The sequence below is a fragment of the Trachemys scripta genome, chromosome 10, assembly GCF_013100865.1.
Source record: "Trachemys scripta elegans isolate TJP31775 chromosome 10, CAS_Tse_1.0, whole genome shotgun sequence".
In the NCBI taxonomy this organism is placed as follows: Eukaryota; Metazoa; Chordata; order Testudines; family Emydidae; genus Trachemys; species Trachemys scripta.
The window spans coordinates 19172516-19190696 of record NC_048307.1 but is presented as its reverse complement, the minus strand read 5'-3'; the positions used below and the strand labels follow the sequence as shown (position 1 = coordinate 19190696).

General features: G+C 40.8%; 1 protein-coding gene across 1 annotated transcript in view; it reads left to right on the top strand.

The window, feature by feature from the left end:
- The window catches only part of LOC117883714 (nodal modulator 1), a 35521-nt gene extending 19660 nt beyond the window's left edge, over positions 1-15861 (top strand). Inside the window, exons 18-31 of the mRNA XM_034783361.1 lie at positions 357-452; positions 2440-2649; positions 2947-3029; positions 4231-4390; positions 4544-4670; positions 5057-5170; positions 5933-6060; positions 7029-7170; positions 8209-8292; positions 10569-10679; positions 12405-12506; positions 12738-12857; positions 13991-14083; positions 14701-15861. Coding sequence (XP_034639252.1) covers positions 357-452; positions 2440-2649; positions 2947-3029; positions 4231-4390; positions 4544-4670; positions 5057-5170; positions 5933-6060; positions 7029-7170; positions 8209-8292; positions 10569-10679; positions 12405-12506; positions 12738-12857; positions 13991-14083; positions 14701-14832 — 1702 coding nt within the window. The 3' untranslated portion in view covers positions 14833-15861. The remainder of the gene's footprint in view (positions 1-356; positions 453-2439; positions 2650-2946; positions 3030-4230; positions 4391-4543; positions 4671-5056; positions 5171-5932; positions 6061-7028; positions 7171-8208; positions 8293-10568; positions 10680-12404; positions 12507-12737; positions 12858-13990; positions 14084-14700) is intronic.
- The last annotated feature ends 2320 nt before the right edge of the window (positions 15862-18181 follow it).

The window sequence follows — 18181 nt, the reverse complement described above, 5'->3', positions numbered from 1 at the left end:
AGATAGTACCAAGAGTCAGACTCCATTGTGCGAAGGCATAGCAGGAGACCTTGGTCCCAAGAGCATACAGTTGAAATAGACAAGACAGACAAAGATTGGGAGGAGGAGCAGAGGCCCAGAGTATGGCAGTGACTTGCCCAAGGTTATAGAACAGATCAGTGACAGCACTGTGAATAGACTTCCAGTCCAGTGTCCTGTTAGCTAGACCACACTGCCTTTCCTATATAACATATTTCCAAGTTTGTAAAGTGCATGGGACTTTTGGGGGCAAATTCAGCTAAATGAGATGCTTTTGTTTCAATTTTTTTAAAAGGAGGGAGATATTTAGTTCACCTCTTTGCTGCTTTGGTTTTCAGATCTTCTCCCAGTATCCTGACACTCACTGCAGTTCGACACCATGTCCTGGGAACAATAACAACAGATAAACTGATGGAGGTGACTGTTACAATTAAGTAAGAACAAAGAAATCTTGGGGTAAAAAAAAAAGACATCTATTGCATAAAACTTTATTCAGCTTTTTAATACTGCAGTCTGTAGCACAGCTGTGTGACTGCTTCTTGAGTGATCCCACTTTTAGCCACAGCATTCTTGAGTGGCAGGTCGTGCTGTGTGCTTGGGATTCTCTATGGATGTATAAGTGTTTCTTGATGATTTTTTGAACATTGTCTCCTGATTCCCATTTAGCCACTTTTATGCTTATTTGTACCAGGGTAAAAAAAACAACCTGGATTATGTTTTTGCAAGAATTTATATTTTTAGTGACTTGCCCCTTAGCTGGAATCTAAAGGGGAATCGACATATTAGCCTGTTCTGAACTCTCTAATCCTGGGATCTGTTTTTCTCTTTTAGTACTTCAAAGAGAGAGTCTTCTGTTTTAGTGGCCTGTTACTGATGTAAAGAGGGCTATAAAAAGAGAACCATGCAGAGTGATTACACACTAATGTGCCTGTTTATGTATAGCTAAACACACAGCGCACAAGGGAGCACTGATTTGTGAATATTTGTAATTGTTTGAGGTGCCAAATCTGGCTGGATGAGACTGCTAATGATCAGAGCTTTACTAGAGCTTTGCTGATATTCACATTTTCTAGTCCGGGGTTCTTAGGCTTACTTATGGTATGGAAATCATCTTAACAGAGAGTGCTTTTCCCTGCAGGGCCCCACCTCTCTTAGTATATCGCAAACCTGTGGCAGCTACAGCAACTACTAACATAGAAAAGTAACAGCAAAGAATTGTTAGCTTTTTAAAATACAGTTCTTAGCAGCCACGAACAAGGAGATACAATATCATGCAACCAACCAGCTCTCCACAGACCACCAGCAAGTGCTCTGCAGACTGCTGCTGGTCCACAGAACACGTCTGCTCTAGTCTGTTCCAAGCTTTCTAGAGAAAGTGCCTTTTATGACATAAAGGAAAACATGTCCCAGATCTTAAAGGGCCAGTTCTTACGTTAAAAACCATCTATTCGTTTTAAAAATTCCTACTTCCTGGGATCTGAAGCATGGGCATGACTATTATAATGGAACTAAATGTAAAAGAAGGAATATCTTTTCACAGTTATGGTTCACTTTTTCTATGCACATTTTCTTCAGCTTGGAAAATAAAGTAGACTAGCCAGTTCAGCTTTCAGGTTCTAGCTCATTTTCCCCAAGGGAATGATCATATCTATGTGTCTAGTTCTAAAGCACCACCATATATGCACCCAGAATGCTGTATAAATGTTAATACTACAGTGTGTGGGATTCAGGTGCTGCAAGGGAATGTTTTGTTGTTTAAATATATAGTGCATGTATATATTGTCTAAATAGAAATGTTTCTATTGATCTTAATTTCTGCCAAGTTTGTTTTCACGACTTGAACTGGTGGCCAAACCTGACTTGAAACGTTGTTTTTGTTTATGAAGGCTGGTGACTTGAAGTTACTGTCCTTCAGCATCAGCACTTGGTCCCCTTGATTTTATTTTGGCCATGCACGCTTTGCACCTCTAAGCAGGCTCTCACTGAGGTTTACACAGTTTCAGAGCACTGGCAAATGAAATATGAGCTCTCGCAGGTTTGCGTTTGTTCTGTGTAACTGAGCTGCTGTGGTCAAGTAGCTTCAAAATGTGAAGCCTCAATCTTTCCCCATTCTAGAGTAAACCAGGCAATTTCCTTTAGGCTGAGTTGATGGTAGGCTTTCTGTGTCTTCTGTGAACATGCATTTCTAGGACTAGCTGGCTGGTTTGCAGGAGGGAAGTTGGTTCTGCTTCTCAAGTTGCTTTAGTTTTGTTTACACTTGGAATAGGTAGTAGAATGAAAGAAGGATGGATAAAGAAAATGAGGAAACTGGAGAGATTTGAGCAGTATGGAACAAGGAGAGAGGCTTGTGTCATTGCAGATGTAACGAGCATGGGCCTCAGTTCCAAAGAGACTGTTTCATTTTCCCATTTCCACTTTCAGGTCTTCAATTGACAGCGAACCTGCCTTAGTTCTAGGACCCCTGAAGTCACTGCAAGAGTTGCGTAGAGAGCAACAGCTGGCAGAAATTGAGGCTCGCAGACAGGAGAGAGAAAAGAAGGGTCAGGAAGAGGAAGGAACAAAGCCACCAGTACAAGAAATGGTGGAGGAACTTCAAGGGCCATTCTCATATGAATTTTCATATTGGGCAAGGTACTATGGCACACAGATGTGCAGCACCATTTTCTTGGTGTTATTGTCTAATGTTATCCAACTTGCATCATCTCACACTGTGTGTGCACCACTGTCATCTGGGTGGAATGTGTCCAAGCTACTTAAGTGCCTGTGGTAATGTTCTGTGGCTGCAGCCTAAAGAGGAAATTTTACTACAGAGTGTTGGTGTTTAATAGCTTACTGTTAGTTAATTTTTCTAAAGTGTCTTGATGGGCATTCTGATCACTAGGCAGTATTACGAGAGCTGCTAATCTTGGTCTTGTTTGAATTATCTAGATCTGGAGAGAAAATCACTGTGACACCTTCCTCAAGAGAGCTGCTATTCTATCCACCCTCTGTGGAAACAATTGTCAGTGGAGGTAAATATGTGTAAGATAGTAAAACATATACAGTGTAAGCCAAGTCACATTCCCACAGATCAATTCATAAATTGTTCTTCTAGAGTTGTTCTGGCATTACGTAGCCCCTTTCAATTGCAGCACAGTTTCTGTATGGCCTGATTTCACTTATTAAGCATTGAAAATGTAGTGTTTGAGCTGCAGGATAATAAAGAGAGATGTTTTCCCTCAGGGGTCCTTGTTCATACCCACTAGGCGCTATAACAATATCAATAATAATAAATTGAAAAAAATGTGTGCAAGACGTGTTGTAAGGTAGGGTTACTAAAGCTATAGCTGAATGTTCAGGTCTTTTCTTTCATTAAACAGATGAGGAGAGTACATCTATAGTGGAACAGACTTGAGCTTTTGATCGTGATTAGATCTATCAGTTAGTTATTGGATAGATTTTTTATTTGTTTCTATTTTTGTATTTTTTCCTTCATCTTACAGTTCATCTGGCAAATCTAGTTTTCTGTTGCCAGAGAATTTTTTTGTAATGAATTAATAAAAAATAGTCCGCATGAAACAAATTAGTTCATAATATCATTGCCATCTACAGATAGTTTGCAATACAGTCACAAATTCTTTGCCTATGCCCAATATGCCATTGGTTCGTAGGTGAATTGCATCTGATATTTGATACCTCCAAGAAAGTACTGGACTGCCTGTGTGTCTCATACACATTTGAATGCTGTCCTAGGCTGCACTGTTTTTGATTCTTGCACACAAATGGGTTTAGGCTTTTTTTCCGGATAATGTTGTTGTTAATGTGGCATGAGGTGTCTCCCTCCCTCATGCTGCCTCCTCCCTCGCCCTCCCCCCCCCAAATAAATTCTTGCCAAGCTTTGAAATACTAAAGTCACTTGTGGGTGTATTATGGCTTTTTGATTCCTTTCCAAGCCTGTATAATACACAGTGCTTTATCTGAGAGTTAATCTAGTAAATCTAGAACTTCAGTGTTGGGTACATGTGGGTTAAGTTTTGAAATTCAGTTGACTGATTTGAGCATGGGCAATGTTAATATATTCTAAGGCCAAAGGGACCTTTATGATCATCTGGTTTGACCTCCTGCATAACTCAGGCCAAAGAACCTCAGTCAGTGACTTCTGATGATGCTGAGATATTGCTGTAGAGCACAGGGTGAGTGTATTGTTACTGTCTGTTTTCTTTCCTTTCCAAGAAAGCTGCCCTGGGAAGCTGATAGAGATTCATGGAAAGGCAGGCTTATTTCTGGAAGGGCAGATTCATCCTGAGTTGGAGGGCGTTGAGATTATCATTGGTGAAAAGGGAGCGACTTCACCACTCATTACAGTTTTTACTGATGACAAAGGTGCCTATAGGTAAACAGCACAATTGTTTCTGTCTTTTGGGTTGCCCTAGTTTGAATGCTGTGAGGACTATAAACTTGAAACTGTGTGTGTGTACTATTTGAATGCTTCTTGGTAGACTTTTTTTTTTCTTTTTAACTGGTTCTTGTTTCCTTTTATTTGCAGCGTTGGCCCTCTCCACAGTGACTTGGACTATACCATTACTGCCCAGAAAGAAGGGTTTGTTTTAACTGAAGTAGAGGGAACAGTTGGGGACTTCAAAGCTTTTGCTCTTGCTGGAGTGACTTTTGAGGTAATGTTCCTCACGCTTCAAGTTCCTCACAAGAGAGTATGCAGTCAAAGCCTCAAGAGCAAAAAACCCAAATGCAGAGAAATAATTGTGGGATATGGGGAGAATTTGCCCTGGGATGATTTTGGTGTCACTAATCAGTGGAACAAATCTCCCTGGTGGACCGTGACTTGCTATGCAGAAATTATCTTGCATGTATTACAGTGAAGGTGTTAAAATTGCTTACAAAATACTGGCTTTGTGTGTGTTTCCCTAATTTAGACCATTGTTTTCATAACTACTTTGATACCGTCAGTAATTTCCTGATGATGTTAATGCCTTATAAAGTAAATTGCAGAGTTCAGTAGAATTGCTGGTGTTCATTGATCATTGCTGCTTTTTAAAAACAGATTAAAGCTGAAGATGACCAGCCTCTTGCTGGAGTTCTCTTATCCCTTAGTGGAGGGGTGTTCCGGTCTAACCTCCTTACCCAGGACAACGGCATGCTGACCTTTTCCAACCTGGTAATGTTCACGCAGTTACGATTTTCTCTATTCTGGAAGTGTGTATGTATGTCTATGTTCAGTCGTACCTTGCCCTCCAAAATGGAGATGTTAGCAATACCCCACAGTACTGGGAGCCCATATTCTCTCTCCACTCGTCTTACCCATCCACGATAGACCTGAGTTCCCCTACAAGTGGTGTGTTACAGTTTTATAAGAACACCCCAAATTTCAGTGAGTGGAAATGGGAGAAAACTAACCAGGAAAGACTGTGCTTCTTGACTCCTACTCTGACCTTCTCCACATAGCTGGCAGACTAGGCTGGCCTGCAGTTCTAGATGCAGCTTGTAAACACAAAACAAACACATTAGTTTGTAATACTCTTGGATTCTTTGAGGCTGGAATCCAGTTAGAGTATTGTTCACACCAGTATTTACACACATGAGCCATGTTTCCTCCCATAAATCTCGTTTCCTGGTCACTCACCTGTTGTTGGGGTCTTGTAATAAAGGTGACACTGCAGTTCCCTCTCCCTTTGTATTTCACACTCTTTCCCAGCAGAGCTGTGTTGGCTTATGGTCCCATATGTTCCCTGTCTTTCTCAAGTGCTTCTCACGTTTTTCTTTCTTTGTTCTGAAAGACAGCATGGCATGTGGCTTTTGGGGGGAAACCTTAGCCCATATAGCATGGAACTCTTTAGGAAATGCAGTTGGCAGGAGCCAAGTGAATTATTATGGGTATATTAATGGCAATTAAACTGAAATTGCTTGATGCTGTTTGCAGAGCCCAGGGCAGTATTACTTTAAACCCATGATGAAAGAGTTCCGCTTTGAACCGTCATCTCAAATGATCGAAGTGCAGGAGGGACAGAATCTTAAAATCACAATAACCGGTCACAGAACAGCTTACAGGTGAGTAGAGCTGAGATACTTTATTGTCCCGCTTAGCTTGTGTACCCAAAACTGCCCCCTGCTCTGCATGGATGGACATTAAGCCAAACGTTCACATTTTTTCCTGATATACCTCTATACCAGTTGCTTATGGGGGCTTTTCAAGGTAGAACTTAACTTTCTCACACTGTGCATCATGAAAGCAGTTTTCATTTAAAAATGCATACTCCATGGATGTGGTTTTATGATTGAATGAGCATGGGTTGAAGCATTTCTAGGAAGGGCATTGCTTTGAAAGAGCTTTGGCAACTGCACTGAGTTGGGTTTGCACCACAGCCAGTGGGAGACAGAGATTTGTCTGTTAAACCATTTCCTTTTAAGGTGTGATTCCCATCAAGAAGTTTGGGACCAGCTAAAGCAGGGGTCGGCAATCTTTCAGAAGTGATGTGCCGAGTCTTCATTTAATCACTTTAATTTAAGGTTTCGCGTGCCAGTAATACATTTTACCGTTTTTAGAAGGTCTCTTTCTATAAGTCTATAATATATAACTAAACCAGGGATCGGCAACCCCATTGGCCTGGAGTGGCGAACTGCGGCCAATGGGAGTCGCAATCGGCCGAACCTGTGGACGCAGCAGGTAAACAAACTGGCCCCGCCCGCCAGGGGGCTTACCCTGGCGGGCCACGTGCTGAAGGTTGCCAATCCCTGAACTAAACTATTGTTGTATGTAAAGTAAATAAGGTTTCTGAAATGTTTAAGAAGCTTCATTTAAAATTAAATTAAAATGCAGAGCCCCCCGGACTGGTGGCCAGGACACAGGCAGTGTGAGTGCCACTGAAAATCAGCTTGCATGCCGCCTTCGGCACGCGTGCCATAGGTTGCCTACCCCTGAGCTAAAGTATCTGTTATAATAGTGGAGTGTCTTAATGTGTGCGTCAGCAGCAGCAGCCACATACTTGTAGTAATGGATCCGTCTTTTCCACCCCTAGCTGCTATGGTACAGTTTCTTCTTTAAATGGGGAACCTGAACAAGGAGTTTCAGTAGAAGCTGTGGGGCAGAAAGAGTGTAATATCTATGGAGAAGACACAGTAACAGACGAAGAGGGTAAATTCAGACTTCGTGGACTTCTGGTAAGGATTCTAATGCGTCCAGCGTTGTTTGCTTGTATAGTGTTGTGTGTTGTTAAAACTATAAAATGCATTTTATAGTTAGTCACAGCTTAGTATTTTCCTATTACAGTTGCCTGATCAGACTCCCTTGGGTCTGTCTGTGGTAGGAGACGTTGAGGTATAGTAATTGTTAACTCCAGTAAAAGAGAAACATTCATTAGTGTACATCCTACAGAACTTTCTGTCAGTATCCTGTGGGGGCCTTGGGAGAATCCTTTTGCACTTCCCTTGTTCAGCTAGAATAACACACAATGTGTGTGATATATCTAATGGGTATGAATATACACATGAATAGTACTAGTATCCTAGGCAAAGAGGAGTTTGGAGAGTGTTTACTTTCTTGTGTGAGATTATTACCTCAGTAACATATCTGTCTTATCAGGCAGTTGTGCATGCATATTTTAGATACAGTAAACAGTTCTGGATGAAGACCTGAAAGCAGAAGTTTTGGACTAGAATGTGTGTCTAGGATCAGCTATAGAATACTGGATCATAAACAGAACCCTTGCTTCCTGCATTTTGTCATGCTTTGCATAGCTATGGTTTCCTGCCTCAAGGTGTGCTGTCCTTACTTCATTGATGGCAGCTTAAATTAACCTGACATAATTATGCTTTTCAAAAGTCCAAATTGCACAGTGTTTATTGAATATAGGAAGGGACTATTTGATCTGTTTTTAAACCTTGTTTAATGCATTTTCTGTGTAAGTAAAATGTTGCATAGCAGACCGTTCCTTCTGATAAGCCAATGGAAGTACAGTCCTGGCCCTTAAAACTTCCGTGCAGGAATGGAGCCTCTCTTTTTAGATAGTGTTATTCAGTGACATTTTTGTGGCAGGGCAGGAGACGCTTTCAGTGAATAGGACTGCATCCATTTATGGTGGTGAATTATGAACTGAATTGTGCTCAGCTTTTTAAAGCCTTTTGAGTATCTCAGGTCTGTTAATGACAAAGGTTCTAACATAACTGAATAATGGGATTTGTCTGAATTTTGTTTTTTAGCCTGGTTGTGTGTATCACGTTCAGCTCAAAGCTGAAGGCAACGATCATATTGAAAGAGCCTTACCACAGCATCGTGCAGTTGAGGTAATTTCTTCTGGCATCTTTTTAAACCTGAACCTTTTATTAAAAGGCATCAGAGTTGCTGGTTGTCTCTGCTAAGTTTCATTTAATGTTGGATATTTCAATGGGAACTAGATTCTTACCCTGCTTAGATGCATTTGAAAATACCAATAGGGCCTATGTGCATCTTTAGGTACCTCATTAACTTTGAAATTCTGGCCCTAGACCTGAATTTTAAGAAGGCACATTGACTCAAACTGAGGCAGTCAGCAAGGGATTATATTCAAGGGAACATGGTTTATAACCAGAAATAAAAACAAGGTAACATAAATACAAATAGTACCTGAAGACTCCTCCATCCCTGAAGTTAAATGCACCTCTATGACTTTGGATGTGGAGCCCAGCCTTCCCAAAGGACACCTCTCCCCTCTGAATCCATTGTAACCAAACTATATTCCTTCCCTTCCCCTGAGCATCTGCATAAGGAAATAAACAAAAGGTTTATCTTGGCTCATTAGGGATGAGGTAGTACCTTGGTCACTATAATAGGTCATATTAGAATAACAACAGTGACAGGAGAATTCTTTGATAGCTCTGCACACTGATCTGGAATCCTGGGTCTGTCCTTGCTTGCACTTTAAGAAAGGTCAGATCTCTATATGAGCTGTACACATCTTGAGTCTGTTTTGGTATTTGGCATGTCCTCCATCAGTGGAGTAGCTGAGTGGATTCTGTTTTGAACCAGAGGGTTCAAACAAGGTATCCTCATCAAATCCATGTCTTCATGCTGGATATTAGCACTGAAGCTTAAACTAAATGAAGCCCCAATAGAAACCAAGTTTGAAATAAGTGATCTTCAGTCACCAAGTATCTGAGTCTAGGGAATTAACACAGGTCACTGTTTCTGGATTTCCTTTACCACAGACAATGAAACATTAGCTAGCAACTCTGAAGGATTTTGTTTCTTAGCATGTGCAAGTCTTTCAATTATTTATAGTATGCTTATATTTTACACTTAATTACACATGGTAGATATCTTTTCTGTTGTTTTTGTTTATATGGTCCAAATCATGAAGTCCTCTTGCAGGCAAAATTACTAGTTCAGCTTGGTTAGGGTAACCAGACAGCAAGTGTGAAAAATCAGGACAGGAGATAGGGGGTAATAGGAGCCTATACAAGAAAAAGACCCAAAATCAGGGACTGTCCCTATAAAATTGGGACATCTGGTCACCCTAAGCTCTGTAGAGCTCCATAAAATGTAATAAAAAAACCTCCTGAACTTAAAACTTATCAGATTTCATGAATATTCCTCAATTGTTAGAGATTCTGATTAGTTGCCTCTCATTTATCTCTTGACACCCGGCAAAGGTTAATTAGCCTGCCATTAGTTGTTTAAAATCTTTCTGTGGAGATGGTCATTACTCAAGCTAAAACGGATGGCTGACCAGGCTTTCCTTCACTGCAGCAAAAGAAAGGAGCAGAATTTCTTCAAGCATTTGCACTCTTCATGCTAATTGTGCCTGCTCCTTAGGTGGGAGGGAAGAGGCCACCTAAGTTACAGAAAACAAATCAGTGCCAGTATGCTGTGAATGATAGCCTATGTACACCAATTTGTCCTACTCTCCTCTTAGCTAGCACGCTATTTCCTTCCAGCTGGAGAAGGGCTCTGGGTTCTTTGTCTTTCAAATGTATAAGACCCTCCAGATTGAGCCTACTCATGATATCGCTAGTTTTGAGGTCTACCCTCCCCCCCCCTTGACCAGTGTCCCTTTTTGATATGGAAAACCAAGAAGCACCCGTTCCAACCACAGCCACTTTTTTTAATGAGGTTATTTAGAAAGATACTCTGGTCTGACATCAATCAGAATCTGGTGTTAAAAGCACATAGTATTTAAATTGTAATTCTGCCGGAAAGGCCTGGTGGAGAGGTCATGTCAGGTCTTGCTTCGCTGCTCCTCTCCCCTTTCTCCCCCCCCTCCCCTCCCCCCCCCTAAAGAGGTTAGACTGTTTCAAGGATGATGGTCTTACAATTTAGCCTACATGTTCTATACTTCTCAAATGTCTATGCTGGTCCTAGCGTAGTAATACAGTGCTTGTCACCATGGCACCAAGCAGCCTTATGCTGGTAATGCACGCTCTAGCAATGGAGAAAACCCAGTTATGATTGGAAACAGATTCCAAGTTTCCATGGGACTATGATAGTGGGAAACCCAATGTTTGTTTAAAATTCTGAACAGTATCTGTGTTCTGTTAATTTTCCCTCCTAGCAATGTAAATGTTCCAGTGTTTGTCTATTGTAGGTTGGGAACAGTGACATCGATGATGTGAATATTATAGCATTCCGACAAATTAACCAATTTGATTTAAGTGGAAATGTGATCACAGCTTCAGAGTATCTCTCTACATTATGGGTAAGTGTAAATCCAGCCCTCTGATCCTACTCCCGAGGATTTTCCTTCAACTCCAAGATAACTATGTCTTAGTTCGCTGGCAGTTGATCAGTAGCCAGACTATAAATTATATTCAGATTAGTAGTGACTAACTACTTACTAAAGCTGAATTTGCATTCTAGTTAGAGTTGAGATTTCTGTGAATAGAGACAATGAAAGTAAAGTGTTCTCAATGGAACTGTCCAGAGCTAAGGAGTAGTGATCTCTTTTGGACTGGCTCTCTAATCTAATGGAGTGCTCTCCCACTGGGAGAGCCTCTCTGTAAGGAGAGTAAAACATTAGAATTGAGATCTGCTATTCGGATCAGAGAACTGTATTTGACCCTAAAACAGCTATGTTGCTAGAAGTCTTGACACATGGTTTTGTTAGGGAAAAGAGATCACATGAATGAAAACTTATCGTAAGAATATGCACAGATAAGAATACAGTTACGGTATAGGAAGATGGGAGTATAGGGAATGAGTAGCATGGCTGAAATTTTTAAACTTGAGTGACTGAAGTTAGGTGTTCAAATTATTCAGTCTCATTTTTAGAGAAGGAGCTGAGCCACTCGCATTCACATTGGCTTCAGTGAGAGATGGGGGTGCTGAAGGCATCTGAAAGTCAGGCCAAATTGTTTCAGGGCCTGAGTGTAGGATTTAATGCTGTGTTCCCCAGCTTCAAACAGTTGCTTTATTTGGACTGTTAATGTGTTAATGGCAATAAAGAAAATATTAAAGTCAAGGTATAGGGTTACAAATAGATTGTCTCCTCCTCCCCTCAGTTACCAAGATCTTAGTTCCAGGTCATTGGCTTTTACAGGAAACCTCAGAAGCACCAAACGCACAGAACAGGAGTGAAGGAAAAATGCCTTGCTCTAGGGCTGTGTGTGTGAATGATTCTCTGCTCTTTTAGGGGAATTCATAACCTACAAGTTAGCCTAGGTGACTAAGGCAGCTTATTCTAGAATGAAATATATTTTCAAGTTTTTAAGCCTGCACATATGTTCTGTTATTAATTTTAATCTTACACACCCTTTGATTCTTGCATGCACCCTGCGGGTGTGGGCGACAATAGCCCTTGTTTTTTAACGCAGAGATTTTTATCCTGGAAAGAGATGCATTCGGGATTGGCATAAACACAAGTGAGAGGTTTTGTGACCTCAGTTTAGCCTGTTGTGGATGCATAAGCTGACAGAACAGCTGGCAATCGCTGCTTTGGTTGGAGCCGAAATCTCAGAGATACAGGGTGGAATTGATGAGAATAAGCTGTCCTGCATCGGAAAGGACTGTATGTGGCCCTACCAGCTGCCTGGTCAATGGAAAAGGAAGAGGTTATGTTTGAGCATGCAAAATTCATTAAATTGTAAGGGGAAATATAGAAAACAAATTACTGTGAAGCTGCTGAAGTAGTTTTATAAAATATAGAAAAATCCAAAGCCCTAGTAGGTACTTAGGAGCAGATGAGTTTTTTACAAGCCCAGAGATCTCAGGTTACAAGATACCAAGCCAGTTTGTGGGATTTTAAACTTCCGTAGTTTGACAGTACCAGGTGTTCTGAATTGCCAGGTTGATTTCAGCATTTTCTTTTAACATTTGTCCACTGTACTTTGAAGTGCTGTTCTCCCTTTTATAGGTGACATCTACAATATATATCACAGTACACCGTCGTAACTGTCTTTCTCTTGTGCTTTTCCCCCTCTCCCAGGTGAAGCTTTACAAAAGTGAAAATCTTGACAACCCAATTCAAACAGTCTCCTTAGGCCAGTCCCTATTTTTCCATTTCCCACCTCTGCTCCGGGATGGAGAGGTAATATTAATGATTAATTATTGGTTTCATTAATTTCAATTTTTTTAAAAGATGTTAGCGTTATTTCCCAAGTGCTTGTGGCACAAATGAGATCTGTACTTGTGCTGGAGCAACAGGTGTCTCGGAAGGCTTGGTGCTTGTTAAAATGACTATTACATTTAAATCTTCTCCTGTCTATGAACCTCATATTTTCTACTGGAGCTGGCAATTGATTTTATTTTTTACACCCAGAATTATGTGGTGCTCTTGGATTCCACACTGTCCAAATCCCAGTATGATTACACTGTACCGCAAGTTTCGTTCACTGCCACTGGATACCACAAACACATCACTTTGGTCTTCAGTCCCACTGTAAGTATCTAGTGTTCTAACTTGTTCATTTGCAAAGTTGAACTTGAGGTATTGTAGCTTGTATGCTTCTCTAGATCCGAAGAAGTGAGGTTTTTACTCACGAAAGCTTATGCCCAAATAAATCTGTTAGTCTTTAAGGTGCCACCAGACTCTTTGTTGTTTTTGTAGACTTCCATTGAAGCCTATGGCAAGACTTCCATTAACTTTGTCGTCTCCCGTGGAAGTCTTGCCATTGATTTCAGTGCAAGTTGGATCTGGTGCACAGAGGAACATGCATACATATGAGGCCTCAAACAACAAGTGACCTAATACTTGTCATATAAGCTGCCATACCTAGCTCCTGTGGAGTAAGTAATGGCAGTGGCATGAAAGAGTTGCAGCCATGACATTGTAATTCAGATTTGCTAATGGCTGAAATGTGTTGGGGTTTAAAAAGGAAAGAGGTTGCCATAGTAATTCCACAATGACTCTTAGGTAAGGAGTGTCACTTAGGAAAGTCCTTGGTTACTACTGGTAAAGAATGAGACTTGGAACCAAGACTGTCAGTTAAAGCGGGGGGATTCTCCAAACTAACATGGAGTAAAACTTCCATCTGTCCCGTGAGAGAGATCTTAAAATGTATGGTCAGGCTCTGCCTCTGCCAGTGTAGCCATGTTTTGTGTGTGTGGCACTTAAATGGATGGTTTCTTTTCTGCTTCAGTGCACATCTAGACCCCAGTGGAATAGGAGGGAAACATGAAATGGCAGTTTTGGGTGAAGGATGCAGGTGTGCCTGGATGCTCCTCTAGTAGTGTAGTTGTAGAATAATCCATGCGACTGGTGATATTTAGGTATCATGTCAGGTAAATCACAATGTACCTTGTTAAAAGCAGTGTAGTGACTTGCCTTAATGCATGAACTTTAAAAACAAGCTCCCCAGCTAACAGGCGAGCTGAGCTGAATGAAGATTGCTTCTACAGTGGAGGACGTAGTCCTCCTACAATGTCACTTGAACAGGAATTGGTCACATAGTAAGTGGTGAACATGCCACACAATTCTATTGTCAATCAGTTTTTAGTCATTTAAAGTTGAGAGATTTAATAGGTAAAACAGCAAGAAACGTTCTGAAAACCAGTGGCCATTGTTGTTTGCAGAGAAAGTTGCCTGAACAAGATATTCCCCAAGGATCCTACATTGCATTGCCTCTGACACTGCTCCTGCTGTTAGCTGGTTACAATCACGATAAGGTAGTATAAGTTCTGTTTTACTATTCTAATACTCCCCATAACATTTTGTACTGTGTTGCATAAAATGAGGGTACCACCGATGTGGATGTCTAAATAGAATTAAGAAAACAGGGTTAAATGTCAGGAAACAAAATGCTTTAGAGTTTCTTAAATACCTGCATATTTAGTTTTAGGGTTAGTGTTTTAGTCCCTATGCTGCTTCTGTGTTTTGGTCAGCTGGTCTGATGATGGTCCTGGAAAGAACAATGCCAGATAAACAATCACAGCTGTCATTGATGTAAGTGTATTTTACTTCCTTCATAGTGACCCAAATCTCTCTTCTCTTTTTGGGATCATAACACCAATGCCGTTACATGTTTTGCTTGCTGGAATTCAAAGTAGGCATTAATTATTTAATTTCAACCAGACAGAAACAATATTTGAGCTTTAAGATTTCCAGGAGGTTCGGATTAGACCCTTTCCCATTAAGAATTTACCATGGTCCAGTCTTTGAACCTATTGAAGGGCATGTCTACGATCTGTTTGTAAAAATGCTTGGCTGAGAAGTACTATAGAGTGTTGTAATTCTAAGTGCATATATCATCATAATAATATCTTGCTTCCCCTTTCTTTCCCAGCTTATTCCCTTGCTGTTACAGCTGACAAGTCGACTGCAAGGAGTGCGGGCACTTGGACAGACAGGTTCAGACATGGGTGGCCCAGAGGATGCAAAGAGACAAGCGAAAAAACAGAAAACAAGACGGACGTGAGGTGAAAGGAATGATTGCATGAAGTGACACTTCTGTCAGGTTGGAGCCCAAGGAGTTTTAGAAGCCTGGCCACTAAACCGTATTTTTGATGAATCTGTGGACTTTATTGACTTGAAATTTTCATTATACTATGTGAGTCCTTTCTCAGAGTCACTACATTTTGGTTGTAAATTTTCTATGGCATCTACAGATTGTCTTGTTTTAAAATAAAGAATTGAATGGCTCTGTTGTCACTCTGAACAGCTCTTCCATACCGAAGACAATATTTGTCTCCTTATTGGAAGCCTCCTATTGGTCTAAAAATGTAACACACTCATCTTCATAGATAACTTTGCAGGGACAGTTCTAATAAAAATGGTTTTGATTTACCTCTCAGCCTTTATTATTGGGGGAGGTGTCCGCTTCCTTATCTTTCCAACCATCCACTTAATTCCATTAGGTCAGCCATCGGGGAGTTCTGTTAAATCAATAGGTCCATGAAATATGAAGTTTATATGGATCTGTATGAACTGGAGAACTATATCTTGGGTGTGTAAATAGTTCAGAAACTCAATTTAAGGTTCGCTATTGTTTGCACAGCAATGTAATCAATGCTTGCCCAGTGAGTAAATTACCTTTAGTTAAATGCCAAATGTTTGCTTGACAAAGATGAAGACAGTCCTTGGCTTGATGATTAGTGTTAATGTCTGATATATATGCTTGTGTTCCCACTGCAAAAGTTGTGTAAATCTCAAGTTTATGTACGTAATGTGAACTCTGTAAACCTCCAATTTTCACGAAGTGGATGCAGCAAGTTCTACCTTCCTTCCTGAAGTTAAAATGCATCATAACTGCAATATGCATGGCCTATGGTCCTGCTTTTTCTGAAACTGTCACGCCACGTGTGACCATTTTGCCCGCTGGAGGGCTGCCTTTAAGTTGTTGTAATTTGTTTGTTTTATTTATTTGTTTTAATGAGCAGAAATTTGAACTGTTGGAATTCTCAGACAAATGCAGTCCTAGTAAAGCAGAGCACAATAATTAACCCTACTTCTTGATGACTGTCTCTTCGGATTCTTGTTTGAAGTGGGCAGTTAGGCCTATAGAGTTTAAATGTTAATGGGTTTTTTTATTGACAGGTACCATAAAGGTTTAGAACTTTTGAAAAATGCACATAAACATTTCTGAATTGTGCACTGACATTGATGTTGCCAGTGAGTGGCAATGTTCCTCTTTACAGGACCTGAAAGAAAGTTAGGTTACATTAAACATTTAAACCCAAAAGACATTACCATTGTCAGAAGAGATCTGGATGCTAAAGGTTTCATGATAGTTTTGTTAATACTTCTTACATTAGTGTGGGCCTAAATAATTAAAGTTCAGTACATTCAGTGAACATTCTCCGTCAGCAATTGTCATTGCAGCACACACAAAACCTCTCCTTTGGAGAGAACCTTTGTTAAGAATATAAAAATGAAGAATGTTGGGAATGCGATGGGAAAGCGTTTACAGCATTTGAATTTTTGGGATGCATTTGCAATAAATTATGCTCTATTTATTGACCTCTTAATTTATATTGCCAAGATGAAATACAGATCTTCTTTGTTTTCCTATATAATTTATTCTAAAAGCAAGCTTGAATTGTTAACATTTTGATTTTGTTTTTAGTGCAGTAAAAAGGCTGTTCTGGGGAGGACACAGATGTAGATTTTAAAAATACCCGAGGGAAGTTTAAATGTTCTAATTTTGGTCTTGTGGAATTTGCTGATGGATTGACAGTTTAAGTAGTATCCACTTGCCTCAGCCAAATACCTATCTTAGGGTAAATCTACACATGTGATTGTAGCACAGATAGGCACCCCCTGTCCTAGCTTCAACCTAGTTAGCATGGGTAGCAACAGTAGTGTAGGTGGGATGGGTGGCACAGGCTTCAGCATGGGTTAGCAAGCCAAGTGTGTACCCAGATCCCCATGCGTACTTGTATATGTGCAGCTAGCCCATGCACCACGTCTTAACTACTGTTGAGACCCATGTGAGGCAGATTGAAGCTGGCACAAGTGTAACGGCCCATGCTATAATCACATCTTGTAGACTAGACGTAGCCTTAGGCTCAACTCTGGCAAAGGACTTACATTCAAGGCTCTAAGATGCCATGAGGAAGGCCATGTGAGTGCAGTGTATGGGTCTGTCTACACTCTACAGACCTCTTCCCAGAATTGGGCCCACACTAAGTTTATACATAGAGCAATGTGTATCTTTCATGGTTGGGAACTGTAAGAAAAATCTGAATGCTACTAGCATTCTCCTATTACATGAACACATCTTAGAAGGGCAAACCTGAGGTTGAGAATACAAGACTGATGAAAATTACAGCTTCAAATCCAAAGAGGCTTCATTCCTTTAAATGTATTCTGTTGGGGGGGGGTCTTTCAAGTGACTCCTCAGAGAGGGGCTGTCTGTTGTGTATAGATACTGTACATCATCAGGCTCTCTGGCAAGGGATATGCCTCAATGTCTGTGACCAAAATTCCCTCTCCTCTTCCCTTCTTATAGCACATCAGCAGCCTATTCAGTTTAAAGTGCTTTGGCATGGAGGGTGCAGCACAAGTGTGAAAAATTAATTCTAATGAGTATCTAGCTCACTCTTTTCAGATTGGCAGAAAAGTCAGAATACATTTGCAGAATGGGGAAAAATAAAGCATGTGCTAAGAGCTAAGACTATTTTCAGAGGCTCACCTGACACACTAAAACCAAGGTACTCGTACCCTAGGTTAGTGCCCCCAATTCCACTCGTAAAACCTGCAATCAGATTTATAACCAACCCAAGAAGACTTTTCAGTTGAGTGTCAATCAGGGCCCTTTGCTTATTGAGTCTCTGCATCTCTCTCATTTACACTGTATGCACATATAAGACTTTTCAGAAATTCACAATTCAAATGCAGAAACCAGTGTTTCAGTTTAGGAGTACAGTTTGCATCTGAGTGCTTAAATAGATTTCCATGGTACCAGGTCTGCCTCTTTCTGTAGACTTAAATATGGGTTGGATTGGACCTTTGCCCTTACCATCTATTGAAAATGCCAGTGTTGCACATGGGTGCAAGCTCCTAAGTGGGTGGCCTGTTTGTCAGTTTGCATGTAGCACAAGGGTATCAGTTTGCTGGCAACTACACCTCTACCCCGATATAACGCGACCCGATATAACACTAATTCGGATATAACGCAGTAAAGCAGCGCTCTGGGAGGAAGAGGAGGGCGGGACTGCGTACTCCGGCGGATCAAAGCAAGTTCGATATAACGCGGTTTCACCTATAACGCGGTAAGATTTTTTGGCTCCCGAGGACTGCGTTATATCGGGGTAGAGGTGTATGTC